Source organism: Falco cherrug, chromosome 4, assembly GCF_023634085.1.
Source record: "Falco cherrug isolate bFalChe1 chromosome 4, bFalChe1.pri, whole genome shotgun sequence".
Lineage (NCBI taxonomy): Eukaryota > Metazoa > Chordata > Aves > Falconiformes > Falconidae > Falco > Falco cherrug.
Genome location: NC_073700.1, coordinates 70,592,209 through 70,608,916, shown reverse-complemented (window position 1 = coordinate 70,608,916; position 16,708 = coordinate 70,592,209). Strand labels below are relative to the sequence as shown.

General features: G+C 37.9%; 1 protein-coding gene across 1 annotated transcript in view; it reads left to right on the top strand.

Moving 5' to 3' along the window:
- The window catches only part of SPAG6 (sperm associated antigen 6), a 45,209-nt gene that overhangs the window by 7,949 nt on the left and 20,552 nt on the right, over nucleotides 1–16,708 (top strand). Inside the window, exons 3-6 of the mRNA XM_055709889.1 lie at nucleotides 3,996–4,162; nucleotides 7,549–7,732; nucleotides 14,330–14,535; nucleotides 15,416–15,589. Of these exons, the coding sequence (XP_055565864.1) occupies nucleotides 3,996–4,162; nucleotides 7,549–7,732; nucleotides 14,330–14,535; nucleotides 15,416–15,589 (731 nt within the window). The remainder of the gene's footprint in view (nucleotides 1–3,995; nucleotides 4,163–7,548; nucleotides 7,733–14,329; nucleotides 14,536–15,415; nucleotides 15,590–16,708) is intronic.

Below are 16,708 nucleotides of genomic sequence, written 5' to 3'. Positions count from 1 at the left end.
TCAGGCATCTCATTTCCAGCACTGTTGTCAAAAGTTACAGAAGGAAAGGTGGACGTCTTGGTTTTCCTATAGGTGTTTTAGTGGAGACCATATAATCTCTATGTAACCGTCACTCTCGGAATTAATTGTTTATTTTTTTTAAGTGCTGTAAAGAAAGAAATACTTGGTTTGCTGGAGATGTAAAAATCATGGCAATGGTGAAAACTCCTCAAGCAGTTGGTCTTGCAGATTAGTTAGAGATGATGGATAACATCTTGATGCAGGGAAAGAAAATGGTTTTAGAGAAGGTGGGAAGTAGAGGTACAAGATTTTAATTGTTCAATGCACAGACATAATCTAAGCCTATACACTTCTCTAAATTCTCAGTTAATTTGATGTCAATATAAGGCTTGTACAGCAACAAGAATTGATTTTTCTTTTTCTTGTTCCTTCAAAGCTCTTGTCATGATAATTATTTGTTCACTTCTTTTCTCACACTCGGACATCACTTCGGGGAAAATATAGTCTCCTTGAGGATCAGCACAGTTTCTATTATTTCTAAACCTTTTCCATTCATTCACTGTTGGTTTTTTTTTTCAACCCTGTTGTAGCATCTTGTGTCCTTTCTTCAAACAGTAACTCCCATTTCACTTTTCATCTCTTTCCTTGCCTTCAGTTTCATCAGCTAAAATAATTTGCAGTAGAATATTTTGTGCTGACACTTAAATATCATCACCACACTTTACATGGTTTATACTACCATGAAATTAATGGTATTGGCCATAGGGAGGCATGCTGCTTGGAAGCATTTTCAGGCTCAAGGCTTTTTAGCCTATTCTAAAAGTGAAATCTGTATCAGCTAATCTTGAAAATACAAATGCTATAAATCTTGTATTTGGGACAACTCAAAACATAGGTATAGGTAAACTTCCTTAAATGTGTTTTTATGTTTTGCGGTGTCTAGGTATGTCATGCAGGCCAGAAACACGTCCTGTGGTTTGGATCTAACTTGTGGGTTCCTCCTGGGTAAAGTGATTGTAGTTGATGTAAATTTCATTAGATTTGGAAACCATCACCAGAACTGAACTGTCTGGGACATCGTGGTTGAATGTCCCACCCATCAGGCTCTTGGCTTTTCTAGGGTCAGGACACTGCACACTGAAGTGTTCCTTTTCCTCTTCCTCAACCACTTCTAACAGTCTCTTTAATATCAGTAAAACTAATAAAACTAACTCTACCCTTTATAAAATAATCTTGTTTTCATATTATCTCAAGTTCGGGGCTCCAGTGTAATATCTGTACGCTAAATACAAGCATGTTACTGTAACTGTTCCTGCTTTGCTAAAATACCTTCAGTGTAAGTAGTCAGAATAGTTTGAAGGACCCCTTAGGAATTTCAGCAGCTTTTGACCATGCAACTGATGTTAGAGGGAAGGATGAGAAAATGCACCGTAGAGGGTGCAGGTGACTTACTAGAAGATAGGTCACTGTACATGACATATGGGGTTGGCTCCAACTCACATGTTAGTTTATTTTTAATTTGTCATATAAAGTACTTAGTGCACTTTGATACGAAGCATAACTTGCTAGTGAGACCATACCTGCTATTTGGGAGAGTTTGTGATATGATGTCAATATGATGACCACATTCTGAAGGTAGTGATTTCTGCCAAGTGCTAAATGAATTTGCGTTGATCTTACAGTACTGGAGAATCTAGCTTTTATCTGTTTGTACACAGGAGGCCTCCTTCAGCTCCCACTGGCTTTGACAGAAGTGTGAGCAGGCCCCAGCTTTACTACAGACCTATTTCCATAGGTTCTATATGTGCGTGTTCAGTTAATGCATATTACAGAGCCATTTTTCGTGCTTCTGTACTGCTGTTAGACATCACAGTTTCATTTCACTTTTCTCCCTTTACTGTGTGCCCCCCCTGAGACCTGTTTTGTTTTGACTTGTGAACATCCTGGGAGGCCGTACCTCTTATGACAGTACAGCTTCTGTCTGGAGTATTGACAGTCTCAGAACAAATTCATTAGTGGTCAGCATGGCCTCCATGGTTAGTTTTACATCCTGCCTGCCCCCCCCCCCCCTTCAGACCCATGTGTAGGTTATTAGGCTATTTTCTTCTTGCTGGGAGCAATTTGGTTTTAATTTAAAATAAATGTTCTCTGTGAGAATTACACTGCTGTTCAAATTTTTTTTTCTTTTCAGAGTGCCCTTCTATACAGAAGTACGCTATGGGTGTAACTTGGCTCCATCCCTGTGGACTGTTCCTTGCTTTAAGGCCCTCAGCTTTTTGTTGTCGTGGTGTGCTAGTTCAACACCTGAGTGTCATCTGCCATTAGGCAGTGATCCCACTGTTGTGGGACTGTTGCACCAAAAGACATTCGTTTAGTGCTTACAACCACACAAGCCCTTGAGAAGGAGGTCTTGCTTTCTTCCACATTCACCCAGCTAAATCTTTATCTTCGTTAGTAAAAAAAAAAAAGTAGTGGAAAGAACTGAGACAGCTGATAAGGAGATTTCTGACTGTAGCTCTGAGTGTTTGGTGTTCAGTTGTAGCACATCGGCATCTTCAGAGGGCATTGCTTTCTGGCTGAGGTATAAAGCTCAGAAGTATTAATTCATGCAGCTGGCTGGTACAGGGGACAGCACTTTTGAAGAATCACAAGACAAGTAATTTTTCCTTCTCAGACCTTACAAATAGTATTTTTTCTATGTAACCATGTGGATCTCCTATCCCTATTGGACAGTCTTATTAAATAGAAGTTCTCTGTATGTTGAAGCTCTTCCTACAGATTGGTCATCTTTGATCATCCTTGTTGCCTTTCACTGAACCTTTTTCAGTTCTGCTCTAGGGGAGGGTATTAAATGTGGGATGGATTTATACAATAGCATAATGATGGTCTCTGCTTTGTGCTCTGTTCCTTTCCAAATAAACCTGAGTGCTCTGTATACCTCTGTAGGTAGAGTTTCTTCTCTGCTGCTGAGCAGTGAGCTGGTATTTCCACACAACTGTCAGCTCTAACAGAGAGATATTTCTCCTGGGTGGTAGTGACCTGTTTGGGGTCCATCACTGTATATGTGAGGTTGGGATTGGTTTCCCTGTATATGCTCCATTTCATTTGTTGTTTTGTTACACAGTCATTCAGCCTCTAGTTTCTTATAGTTTCCCTCACAGGTACTACCTTGGCTAACTTTGAGTTGCCTCACTGTTCATGCTGTTTCAGATCATGGATGATTACTGAATGGCACTGCAGAACTGCACTGTGACCTCCTTCCTTGTATTGCAAGAATGGAAAGTTTACTCCTCCCACTTCCTGTTTTTAGCCAGATGTTTATCCATTTAAGGACTTTCTTAGGCCATAACTTCTAATGGTTCATGTCACAGCTGCTTACTTCACTTATAATGTCATGTATTGTAAGACCACCTTAGAGGATGGTTAATATTCTTTCATGTTTAACTGATACACGGTGGACTCATCAGTGAAGATACATAAATAATAACATGATAAGAAAATCTACAACTTTTCTGTCTGGACTGTAATATATTATGGATATTGGTCCCCAAATCAATCATTGCATATAACAGATGAAATGTACTTCTGTGTAATTCAATGTAGAGGTTCTGCTGGCATGCTGAATGAGTGATGTGCCAATGTCAGCTCACTGGGACCTCCAGATGGAGTAGTTTCCTGTGCATACTTTAACACATGCATTTTATATATGTTTGAATATACCTTATTTTCTCGTGTATACTTTAATATGTTTGCATATAGCTTATTTCTACATGTGACTTTTTTTTAAATTTCAGAAGTGTTCTGTACCTATGAAAAATGGGCAGAAACTTTGCTATGTGTCATCACTGCTATCCAAGTGCCAGCTTAATTTCAGCGGAACACCTGGATTTCCTACAAGTTCTTATTACCTGGAAGAGGGTTTTTATGAATAAAGGCAAAAGTTTAGAAAAAATTCTGCTTACTAAATGGGCTTTTCTCTTCCTGGTATAACTCAGGTGTAATATCTTTGCTGAGACCTCTCTTGCTGGATGTTGTCCCAACTGTTCAACAGACTGCTGCTTTGGCTCTTGGGAGACTTGCCAATTATAACGATGACCTGGCAGAGGCAGTCGTGAAGGGAGACATTCTTCCACAGCTCGTGTGTTCATTGTCTGAGCAGAATGTAAGGCATCATTGTTTTCTTAAGTAATATTTTTCCTTTAAACTATTGCACAGGGAGAGGGAAATATTTCTGTATTAGCTATCTGCTGTTATTCTAATATAGCAATAAATGTACTGAAGTCAGAGGCAACATGCACGTATGTTTGAACCCCTGAGAGATCAGTGTGTACTGTGTGCCTAAGTTTGATATTTTGAAGTCAAGCTTATTTGAAGTCATCTTACCTTTTAGTGCACTATAAGAACTATATTCATGGCACTGTTGTGTTTTCAAAAGGTCCCTCTTTAAAAATGAGACGATTTGAAAGCTGTAGCGGTAATTGACTAGGAGTTGTCGGTAATACCAAACACTTGTAAAATACATATAAAAACCTGAACTTCTATAATTAAATATTTAATATATCCAAACGTAGTCTTCTGGAAGTCTGTAGCATGAGAAATATCAACCTACTGACACAGGAAATTATGCTGAAAGGTTTTCATATTTGTAAAAACCAAACAAGTGTAGTCACAATTGCAATGCAAATAAATCTGGTGGTCTCTTTTTCTCCCTTGCCATTTTTCTTCAGGTTTTGCATATATTCTAGCTTTGATTTTGCAAGTGATTCTAACCTAGATTAACAGAAATACTTTGAAATAAGGTTCCTAATAACTGGAAAGAGTCAGCTGAGACTTATGTGCACTGATATCACAGCTATACTTAGGTTGCAGTTTTGATTTATTAGAATTAGGAAAAGTAGGATTTCAATGGAAATCAATTTGGAAAACTATATATCTTCATTTTCAGTCATTTGAGGAAAACAAAAATAGTCATTGCATATTTTTTGGTGGATATAAGTCATTGCCTATACAATTAATCTTAAAAAAACCCCAAAAGCTAAAGAAAAACCTTGATGTTGATACTAGTCTATCATGGAAAGAAAGTTAAGGTTTTAGTTAGAAGAGTTTATAACCATTTTGGTTATTTCTATTTTTAAGGGAAGAAGGGGAACAAAACTCTTTATCCTCTATTTTGGGTTGGAAACTACCCCCCTGCTACAACTCAAAGCCCTCACTAAATTAGCTCGAGTACCTTGATTTATGTCTTCCATGTTACTGCCTGTGCTGTCCTTACATAGAGATGGCTGTAATTCAGAATCACTTGGGGCAGCAGCAAGATTAGTGTGAGGTCATGGAAAGCCTACTATGCCTTGGTGACTGAGGGCAAGTGAAGGAAGCTCATTATCCAGTTCATGCAGAGTTTAGCAACGCATGCAGTTTGTTGCTTCCCATAGGCAAAAAAAAGTTTCCATTCCACTCGCTCTTTGTGTATCAACATCTATAAGGATCAGATTCTTTGAGCACAGAGCAAATACTGATTCTGCTGATTTATGGAGAACTGTTACAGGGTCATATCCCAAATCAATGTTTTGTCAATTAAACTGAACAAAATACAGTTTTACAGTGTGTTCTGACTGTGCCCATGAATACAGTTTGTAAATAAATGTGTTTTGAATAATAAAAACAAAGAAGTGGTTTTTTCTTTGCTGGGAGCATAGTTATGTAACGGAAATAACATACCTGTATTTGCACAGACAGACTGGTGTAAACAACTGTAGCTCCATTGAGTTCAGCAAAACTTACGATAACTTACATTAGCTAGGGATTTGACCATTTGTCTGTACTGTTTCCCATAATTTCTGTTTCCTCTAAATGATGTTTAATGCTTTGCTTGTAAATTGTGTTTAATGTACCTGCTTGTAGGCCTTAACTTAGGAAACTGGGTTTTTTTTGGCATTAAGGAATTAGATGAGTACCGGTAAGCTAAGGAGGACCAGGGCATGTGTTTGAGCGCTGGAAGATGACAGTGCTCTTTAATTGTTAACGTGCTCCCTAATATGGTTTTAGCCAATGCCAGCCATCAAACTGTTTGGTAATCCCTGGATGTGGTTTAGGGGATAGCACAAGGCAGGGACAGTTTCCAGTATTATGGATGAGGCCATTGGGCTTTGAGGGCCGAGGAGTTTAGGTGGATGGATGTGGCATGTTGTGTCACTTTCCTTCAGGGTCAGGGCGTAGGCCTGGGTCCATTTTGCTTCTGATGGAGCCACTGCAGATACTCTTCTCTTGCTGTGCCTTAGTGCTTTAGATCAGACATTTGGAGGTGTTTGGGCACCTTACAGGATGTACAAAAGTACTCATGTGGTTCTTTGTTTCTCTGGACTTGATCCAAAAGGGATGTGGGCTTTGCATTGTTTAAGTTTTGGGTACCTTGGCAGTAGGAATCTAGCACTGTAAAGTGCTCAGGCTGCCTGTGCAGAGCAGGGGAGAGTCAAATCTTGGAAAGAGATTAAAGCCAACTGGACATGGAGAGAGAGCCCTCTAGAGCTTGTCCATAGGGATGATCTGTCAGGATGATCTACCAGGCTGGAGAGCATACTCTGGGCACGTGGACATAGCAGTAGGTCAATTGTGTCCCAGTGAATCTTGCACTCATTGCTGCACAGTGGCATCACAAGGGAGAGGAACTTTCTCACAATGTGGTTGTCTCTGGCTGGAGTACTTTAAGTGGGCTCTGGATTTTGAAACTGTAAGGCAGGGGAAGAAATTTAATCTTAAGCTTGGACATCGCAATGATAGTTACGAAATTGCAGGAGGAGACTGAAATGTGACTTCTGGGGGCAGGACTAACTGTCCTTGGATTTTGCTTGAACTTATGATAGAGGTGCTGAGGTGCTTAGTCCTGTTGCAAGTGAGCTGTTTCTGGACACTTGGAGGAGTAAAATCGCAGTCTGCCTGGTTGAAACGGAGGGTCATCCAGTGTTGGGTGTTTGGTAGGATGTGTTTTCAGGATCTTAGTTGTGGGCTTAGGCAGTATTTAGGCATTTCAGGATTCAATTCCTAAACGCTTTTGTTGGATCTAATTCTTTATGTCTCAGTTTCCTGTTTGTAAATGTAAATGTTTTCTCATAGCGATGTTGTGAGGGTATATACATTAGAAATTGTGAAACCTTGCAAGTGTCACAATGCATAGAACTACTTTAGGAGCTTGCCCTGCACAACCTGTGTAATCTGGTTAAATATGTTAAGAGCTATTGTTTTTGCAGCTCTTCTTGTTCACTGCTCACTTAGACAGACAGACATATCTAGACTATCATCTTTTACCCATATCCTCTTAGTCCTCTCATTTTTTCTGTTTGTTTATGCACTTACTGCAGGTTTTAGATCGTGAGCTGTCTTAAAGAAGGACTGTAGGTTCATTGTGTGATGTCTGGTGGTCCTCATTTGGAGCTGTATGAGACATTGCTGCTACTAAAGAAGTCTAATTTATGCATGTCTGTATTGTATTATGCTTCAAACTACTTAATGTTAGTGAAAGCTTTTTTTTTTTCTTCTTTCTGATTTGTATAGCGTTTCTACAAGAAAGCAGCTGCATTTGTACTAAGAGCAGTTGCTAAACATTCTCCACAGCTAGCTCAGGCAATAGTTCAGTGTGGAGCACTGGAAATGCTTGTGATTTGCTTGGAAGATTTTGACCCTGGAGTCAAAGAAGCTGCATCTTGGGCGCTTGAGTATGTTGCCCGACACAATTCAGGTAACAGGTTTCACATGTGTTATCTTTTAGCTTAATGCTATGTAAGCGTTATAGTAAATTGCATTATTGTAGTGTTCATAAATATAGCAAGATTCTTTTTCTTCTCTACTGTCATGAAATTTTAAATTGGAATAAGAACCTACTCTAACTATACCAATTCAACAGTGCTGTACCTTTTGTGGGAAACGGGCATATCTGACACCAGCAGCGTTGTTATGAGAGTTGCTCTAAGAGGAGATGCATTGGGCCTGTGGCCAGGAAATGATACTCTGCTTTATTCTCCTTCATGAAGAAATTTCAGAATCTTGATGTATTGTGTAACTGTTCCTGTGGAGCAAAGTTTCTTTTGCTTGACATTAGTTCTTATTTTATATACATAGTAAAATGGAGAAGCCTAGGCAGAACCAAGTTTCATTCAGCTTACAGCATTGCCTGCAAAATAAATGTGCCAAATTCATTGCACTGACTATATTATCATTAGCCAGTAGACCATACTCTGAGTCAGGAATAGATCTAGGAATCCGATATCGAGCAGTTCGCTGCTGTCTCACAAGCAGTTGTATAACTCACTGGCAGTGTCATGTTCCTATTTAAAAGCTGATCCATGTGGTTGATAACTATATAAATAGCTGGAAAAAGAATTCAAGTAAAAGTTTAGAGCAATGAATCAAAAGAACTGAGGGAAGAAACGGCTGTCTGGAAAGGGTGGGAGAAATGGCTTGTGTTCATGTTGTTTAAAGTTAAACTTATTCTAGGATCATAGCATTAACTCATGCATTTATGTTTGGTTTTGGCTCTAAAATGTACGTAGACCGAATTTGAAAGCTGTTATTTTCTTTCCTTTTTTTTTAATTGTTATGGAGTGTTGGACTGTGGAAGGCATGGGGGATTTCCCCTTCAAACTTAGAGGGGGTTGACTTAATGGGACAGACTCCAAAGTTGTCAGCCCTTTCCTAACAGACAGCTCTTTCTGGGGAACAAATTCATTCTTGGGGCACCTCTGTAGTAAAGATCTTTTATTGTTTGGTCATGGGGTCTGAATTCCACTCTTAGTGGAAAATAATTGTTGCTTCCATCTGAAAGATATTTAAGTGTCATTTGAAAGTGTTTGTATAAATGTGTGTAGTGTATCTGTCTGTGTTACTCCTAACATAAACATTTCTGTGGTTTTGTTATGTTAGTAAATCAATATTGACTCACTTCAATTGCCATTCATGCTATTCACTGCATGGATGCTGGTTGATTTTTAGGGTGATCCAGTTCACTCTGTGATGGCATTGTCTGCAAAGATGGAGGTGATGTGAGGGTGTTGAAAACAACAAACTCCTTGTACAAATTTTTATTCCATGGTTATGAATGAATTATTCACTGACAGTGAATGGGTACATATCTGTCAATTTATGCCAGCAATAACAGCATTTTCAGAAATAAGGTTGAAATCACGAGTGCTACCAAGCTGCAAGCATCAGGACATAGACAGGTCACTAGATGTAGTCAGTTAAAAACAAAACAAAACAAAACAAAAACCCTGAAAGAAATTGTTTCTGCCTAGCTACAGCCAATTTTGGAGATTCACCTTCCTGTGCAACACAGTCACAGGAAGTCTCTACAATGATTACTGAAAGTAGAGGAGTTACACTGAAGAAAGATCGCTTTGTGATGGTATGTTTCTTACACTCCTACAAGCATGCCTTTGCAACAGGATATTGTTGAGATGGGATACAAAGATAGATGGACCTGTTCTTATCAACATCTGGTGTTACTGTTCAAGAAACTCTGGATTAAACTCACAATGCTTGTGTTGGCAACATTTAGCAGTTATGGGTCTCTTTCATTGACTGTCTGTGGACACATATTGCAGCTTAAACTCTAAAAATAGAGTTGGGTGTGAAATGTTTTTCCCACCCACAAAAGGTTTTTCAGTTTCAAAAACTGTTTCAGTTCCAAACTGGGACAACATTAAGACAAGATTTCATTTTTTTTCCTCTTATGAGAAGTCTGAGGGGTAGGGAGGCTTATTTGCCCCAGCAAGAAAAGTTCAATAGTTAGCACATATGTCTGGGATGTATGTGGGAGACAGATTAAAGTCCTGATTTGTCTCAGGCAGGATGTGAACCTCTGTTTCCCTGAATGCAAGCAAAGGCTCCCAGCGTTCGGCAATAACTGTGCAATGGGAGGATCTCTCTGCTTTTAATCAGAAATTCCATCCATGACCTGGTAAAGCTGCTCTCTAGGAACTGTGGTGTATGTTCCCATGAAAAGACTTCAATTTTGAGAAATCAAGGCTTCTTTTTTTTTTTTTTTTTTCCCCTGATGAAAACATTCTCTGGTTAGCAAGTTCCCTACTGTCTTCATATAACAATCTCTTAAAATGCAGTTCTTCTGTGAACAGATGTCTCCAGAAGGCCTGTGAGATTTTAGGTCAAGACAGATGTCTCATGAGATTTCAAGACACTAGAAATCTTGCCAGGTCAGATTCCAAAATCTAGGAACAGCTCTTGCAGTTCTGCTTTGTCTGGCAGATTCCTTTGAGCTGAATTTCAGATGCTGTTCTTACTCCAAAGTGTACAGATCAGTGTGCTGTGATTTTGCCATTCATTATTTCTATTTGTGTTTGAAAAAAAGTGTAAAGTGTTTCAAATACCATGAAAATACCATCCAGTCCATGAGAAGTATTTTGTAAATTTTTACTAATACCATATTCAGTTACTTTTAAAATGCAAAATTCTTGTGTTTGAGGTATGTAAATAACATAGCTTTCCAGTTGCTTTGTGTCTGTAAAAGGAGTAATTTATTAATCATCTCTTACCTGCTTCAGCATATTGTAAATTGGTAGGACACCCCCTCCCCCCCCCCCCCCCCCAGTACTGTTTATACTCAAGTGTATTGCTGAGAGTGGTGGTGTGCTCATTTTCTGTCATACAGTGGTACTCTTAGGATCATAGGATAGCACAGCTTGGAAGAGACTCAGGAGGTCTCTAGTCCAGCTTCCTGCTCAGAACAGGGTTAGCTACAAGATTAGGCCAGGTTGCTCAGCGCTCCGGTGATTCAAGTCTAGCAGTAACTGCCTTATTCCAGGATCTAAGCTTGCCCCATAACTAATGACTTGCATCCTTCTCCTGCTGAAAGGTTTTCCCACTGGTTCTAGTGGAATCTTTAGCACTGTGGTTGTAGTGGTCTGCATAAACCTGTGATTATGAAGTGCAGCCTTTGGACTACTTGTGGGGATTAGTCTTCCTATGCGGGCATTACAAGATGACACAGTCCTCAGAAAAATACAGTATTGGTGGCTGTTTTGGTCAAAACCTGTTATTTACTGTGGATACACCTGCTACCACAGCAGAGTCTGTTTGAGAACCCTGGTCTGGACTGAAACTTGCATTTGCTTCCAGGCAAAGAAAGTTTTGCTGCTGCTCTGTTATGTGAATATGGCATTTGTTCAGAGCTGATTTTCTTTTTCTGAGAACTACCTGCACATTCATTTTCTCAACTTCATCTTTTCTCCCTAATCTTTTTTTTTTTATTATTCATGCTATTATTGCCAACATGCTAATGTTAGTGTGGATTTTTTTTTTCGGTAACACCGTAAACCAGTTTAGACCAATCCTGTAAGACTTCCCATTGATTTCAGTGGGCATGTAGTCAGGATCCTAACTCCTCTTCATTCACTTGCCACTCTTCCTGATCACATAAACTCATGACTAGCCCTCAACTTGCTTTGGATGAATTTCTTGGTCTGTGATGAGTACTTCTGTATTGAGACAAATCTGTACAATTCTAGTACAACTTCTAGTTGAACTGGTGACATCCTAATCTCTGAAGTCTTTCATTATCAGTATGTCTTCTACCTCCATGTCAGTCTGTCTTGTCTGCAGTATCTCCATTTGCTAAAATCTTCCTAAAGCGACTAATTTATGGTGAGTTTTGAATCTTGGTTCTCTTGTCTCTGAGCATATGTAGAACAGCATTCCCTGCCTTCATTCATGCAGGGAGAAGTCCTACGCTATCATTATGTAGTTGGACAGGTTTACTGAGTTGCATCCTAAACTGAAGTTCCAAGCCCAGGCTTTTCATAACTTTCTGTGGAATTAAATGACGTTCATAAATTAGTTTTTCTCTGCTTCCTTTCTCCTCTTCAGCTATTGGTCTTGTCTTTGCCCATATAATGCAGTCTTGGCATAGTGTTCAGAAAAGTCTTTTTGTAATTTGTTCCAAATCTTTTAATTTCTTTGACCTAATAGTTGTTTTTAAAATTTCTTCTTGACAACTGCATTTTTTCCTTTAACTCTTTCTCAGCCTTCATTTTTTTCCCCACCCTGTCTGTGTTTTGTAATTGGATAGCAAAGTTTCATGAATCCTTTGGTGTATAGTCTGAATTAAAGATTTTCTGCTGAGTGGGAAAGTTATTTGAGCCTCTTTATGAGAAAAAGAAATATCATAGAATCATTAATACTTATAACTGTAGTTTTGGGCTGAGTTTGCAGGGGAGTTTGATGAATAGATCTATATTTTCTTTTGTCCCTGCCTCAGCTTTCCTGTTTTTGTGACAGTCTTTTTACTGCTTGTCTGTCTTTTATACATGGTACAGCCCTCTATGTGGTAAGTTATTAGCCGTGAACCTTATAAACACCACTGGAAGAACAACCATTTAATTAACCATGACCAACAGTAACCATCAGTATTTAAATGATATCAGACTTCTAACAACAAGAGCTGATCTAAATTGGATCAAGTTTAGTTTGCTCTACATGGTTACTTCTGCATGCCTGGGCATAGCTGTGACCTTAAGGTGTTGCTTTTTATCTCCCTACTCAAACTTCATGATTTCAGCTCATAAGGCATCAAAGAAACCTATTCTTCTAGTAGTATCCTGTCCCACTTGACGTGATTTTCCCGATACTAGGATCTCCTAGCAGACTGTAGGGAATTGAGTTGTTTGCTCTGAAGCTGCTACTGAAGCACAGTCAGATGGATTAGTCTGGACTGTTGGCCAGTGTATTGCATCAAAATATTATTTGAAGAAACAAGGTATGTTTTTTCCATTAAAAGCTGAATGTAGCTTATACCACTTACATTGAATAGCTAGTTTTCAGGTTTGTTTTCAGATATGTTTCAGGTATATTTCATTTCAAATTTGTAAAACTGAAGATCTGGCATTTGGGTTTTGTTGAAATCTTACGATTTGTGTGTATTTGGAGGATGCACTTTCTAAAATGTCAGTCAAATAGTTATTTGAAAAGTGAATCTTGAAGGGTTGGTTTTGTATTAGTTTAAAAATTACTGCATTATTTATTAATTTTGTGAGGTAGTGTACTTTAAAATATTATAAAATAATACACAGTGTAAATATTTGACTTATCACATGTATTGGAGCGTGTGGCTATAACTCGCTAATTGAAAACAAATCTGGTCAGGAACATTGGATATTAACAACGTAATAATGACATGACTTAGAGATTTCATGAAAAACTATATTAGTCTATGTATATTTAATGAAGTATGCTATATTTTTCTTAGTATGAAAATCTCTTTATGGATGGACTATAAATCAAAAGCTAAGTTAGAGTCTTGAAATACAACAGCCGTATGTTGCCATGGTACTGTAAGTCAAGATAAATGTTAAAGATAATAATGGATATGCATAATAAGGTGTAGCAAAACTGAACTAAGAACCTAATAGATTATTGAATCCCCCCTGATTTTTACCACTTCTTCAACAGTATTTTAAAATAGGACAGCTTGGTTTTAGTATAAATTTTGCTTCTGATATCCAGTAATTCTTGTTTTAGGACTGTGATTAATGCTGCATACATGGAGAGAGCTAATGAATTTCTAACAGTGTAATTTTTGTCAATGTCAGCTAATCATATGCTCAGATTTTTTCTTTTTTTTTTATTTTTTTTTTATTTGAGGTGCTGTTAGTTAAGGATATTGTACTAATCTCAGACACACAATATCCCACTGATGATATTTCTCATTTGTCTAATTGTGTATGATAACATTTTCATGTGATTAAACTATAAATTCTGTCTTGTCCCATATATGGTAGCAAAGCCTAGTTTTGATCAGCAAGTTTCCATTTTTCCCATCTTTTATGTGAGATAAGTCTTTTATGTATGTTTTTTGTATTTCTGTTTTTGGCATTTGATCTATGCTAATATCTGCTTATCATTTAAAGAGGGTAAAATGCTCTCTAATTAGGTGGTTGGTAAAATTTTGGTACTTTGGCTTTCTTTGTTGTTGTTAGCCATGCATAAAATGCTTTCCTATTGATCAGGGTAGAATAGCCAGGGTTTAAACAGCTGACATCTGCTTACTTTAAAAAAAGAAAAAGAAAACAGAATAACAAACCATTTCAGCCTAATCTACCTCAAATGTGTGCATGTAAATGGGGGTCCATCTATTGACCTGCATTCTTTTCAGTTGTGGATTGGTCCACACGGTTTATGAAACCAGGAGGGCTGATTTGAAATGCAGATGTCGAGACAGTGAACTACACCCTCCCCTTTTTCCTTTGCTGTATCTGTCAGGGTGAAAAATGGCTTGCACAAGGGTCAGTCACCCATACTCACTTAATTACTTTCCTTGGACCTACAGAACTGTCACAAGCTGTGGTGGATGCAGGCGCTGTTCCCCTTTTAGTGCTCTGTATCCAGGAGCCAGAAATTGCTTTGAAAAGGATTGCTGCTTCAACTCTCAGTGATATTTCAAAGCATTCTCCAGAGTTAGCACAGACAGTAGTGGATGCAGGAGCTATCGCTCACTTAGCTCAGATGATCCTGAACCCTGATGCTAAACTGAAGGTACATTTAAATTTTTTTTTTAAAATCTCCATTATACCAGTCATTACTTGATATTGCATCAAAGACACTGATGTGCATATTTATTTAGGAAGCTCTTGTTTTGGGCATAAACAAAATATAACTACATAGTTAGTGACAAAGAGTTCTGAACATATTCACAGATTTAGCTACCGGATAAAAACTGCTGCTCTGTGAGCAGCAGCTAAACTAATCTTTAAAGTGAAGAGTATGAATTTTTTTGAATTTTATAGTATATGAAGAATGCAACAGAAATTTTTAATAGATAAAATTTGCGCAATTCAGTTATATTAAAAGGGTTTGCATACTTAAGATTATACTATAAAGCAGTTAATATTAAATGTATTATTGTATTTTAGTACGTACTATCTGATGTGAATAGCTGTTGTCAAAGGTTTAAGCACTAGAGTTTAATGGACACAAAAAATGTTTCTTAATATGATTTTTCTGTCTTACTCTAACAGAAACAGAAAAGAACATAAAAATGCCACTTCAAACAAATAGATAAAAATTCTTTGATATAAGATCTGACAGACCAAACTTAGGCAAATAAAGATACTTTCTGTAGAGTTCACTAAATTTAAATTACAGTTTTAAAAGGTGTATATATATTTTCTTTTTTAATACGTAGCAAGCTTGAATGGGATAAAACAAAGGAGAAACTTTTATTCAGGAACCAGCGAATGTTCTGTGCCATTATATTCCTGCATGAATTGACTCAGTGAATTGTAAAATAGCTGTAATTGTTTTCCCTATCGTGCTTTGTTTTCCTTGATGCAATAGATTTTTTTGTGTGCAGGAGGAGTGTGTGTTGTGGGATGTTTGTATACTATTGATTTTATAACAAATTTTTATTTACTAGCGTCAGGTGCTGTCAGCTCTAAGCCAAATAGCAAAGCATTCAGTGGATCTTGCAGAGTTGGTGGTTGAAGCAGAAATTTTCCCAGTTGTGCTCACATGCCTGAAGGACTCAGATGAATATGTCAAGAAAAATGGTGCAACTTTAATTAGAGAGATAGCAAAGCATACGCCTGAGGTAAAACCTTGAAAATGCAAATACAAGGTCATATCATTAGATTTTACACTTTAAATAAAATACAGGATTATTCTGTCATTTGCTTTTCGAAAGGGAGGGCAAATAGCTGTTTGGCATGTTCATTGGAAAAATATGGAAATGGTTGCTGATATTATGAGATGTGTATTGAATATGAATTGGGTGAGGAAACTAGGAATCATACAATGTATACCTACCTACCTCATTCCATAAGATATCTGCACAGAGAGGGAGTTCTAGGCTGACAGTATTGTCAGTCCTAGATATTAAAAATATCATGAGAAAAGCCTCACAGAAGTCGTGATACCAGCTAATAAATTACAAGATCATCCTGTAACAATAATAGACAGTGTGTGTCTTTTTTAAAAATCTTCTGGGATGCTGGGATCACATTTTAATTATTTTTCCAATGACAACGAAGGTCAAAAATTCTTTTATTTATTATTAAACTGATGGTAGTTTCTTTTATTAGATTAAGTTTATAATTGCAGTCTCAGCATTAGCAGCATTTTTGCCAGTAATTGATACAGAAAGGTGGGGGATGTTTGGCAAAGTCAATAGAAAAGAAATAGGAAAACCAAGGAATTATAACTTTTGTTAATCTGTCGGACCATAGAGGTAATTAAAAGGCTCTAAAAATGACTGGAATAAAATACAAGCAGTGTATTTGTGGAACACAGCCATTTCAAAATCATGATACTAGCTTAACAACTGAGAAGTGTTTAAACATTAATACTGTGCTGTTTCTTCAGCCTACTAGTCTTTAAGCTGCTGCTGGTGATTAAAGGTTACACTCTTGTCACATTTCCTGCTTTCTCTCTGCCTCTCATGAACAATGCAACTTCACTTTCTCAAAAAAAGTGAAGAAATTATCATTATCAAAGCAGGGCACTAGAGCTGGAAGCGTGAGGCCAGACTCTCAAGGCTGCAGGTGAAGTCACAAGAGCTGCTAGCACGGGATCCTCCACGCAAGGGGAATTGGCCATTCTAGCAGCTCTCTAAAGGAGCTGTAGGAAGTGCATGGGTGACTTGCGAGTCACAACCCATATTTAACTATTCACCTTCAGAGTGACGGTGATCTGTGTCCATCTCTGAGCAACT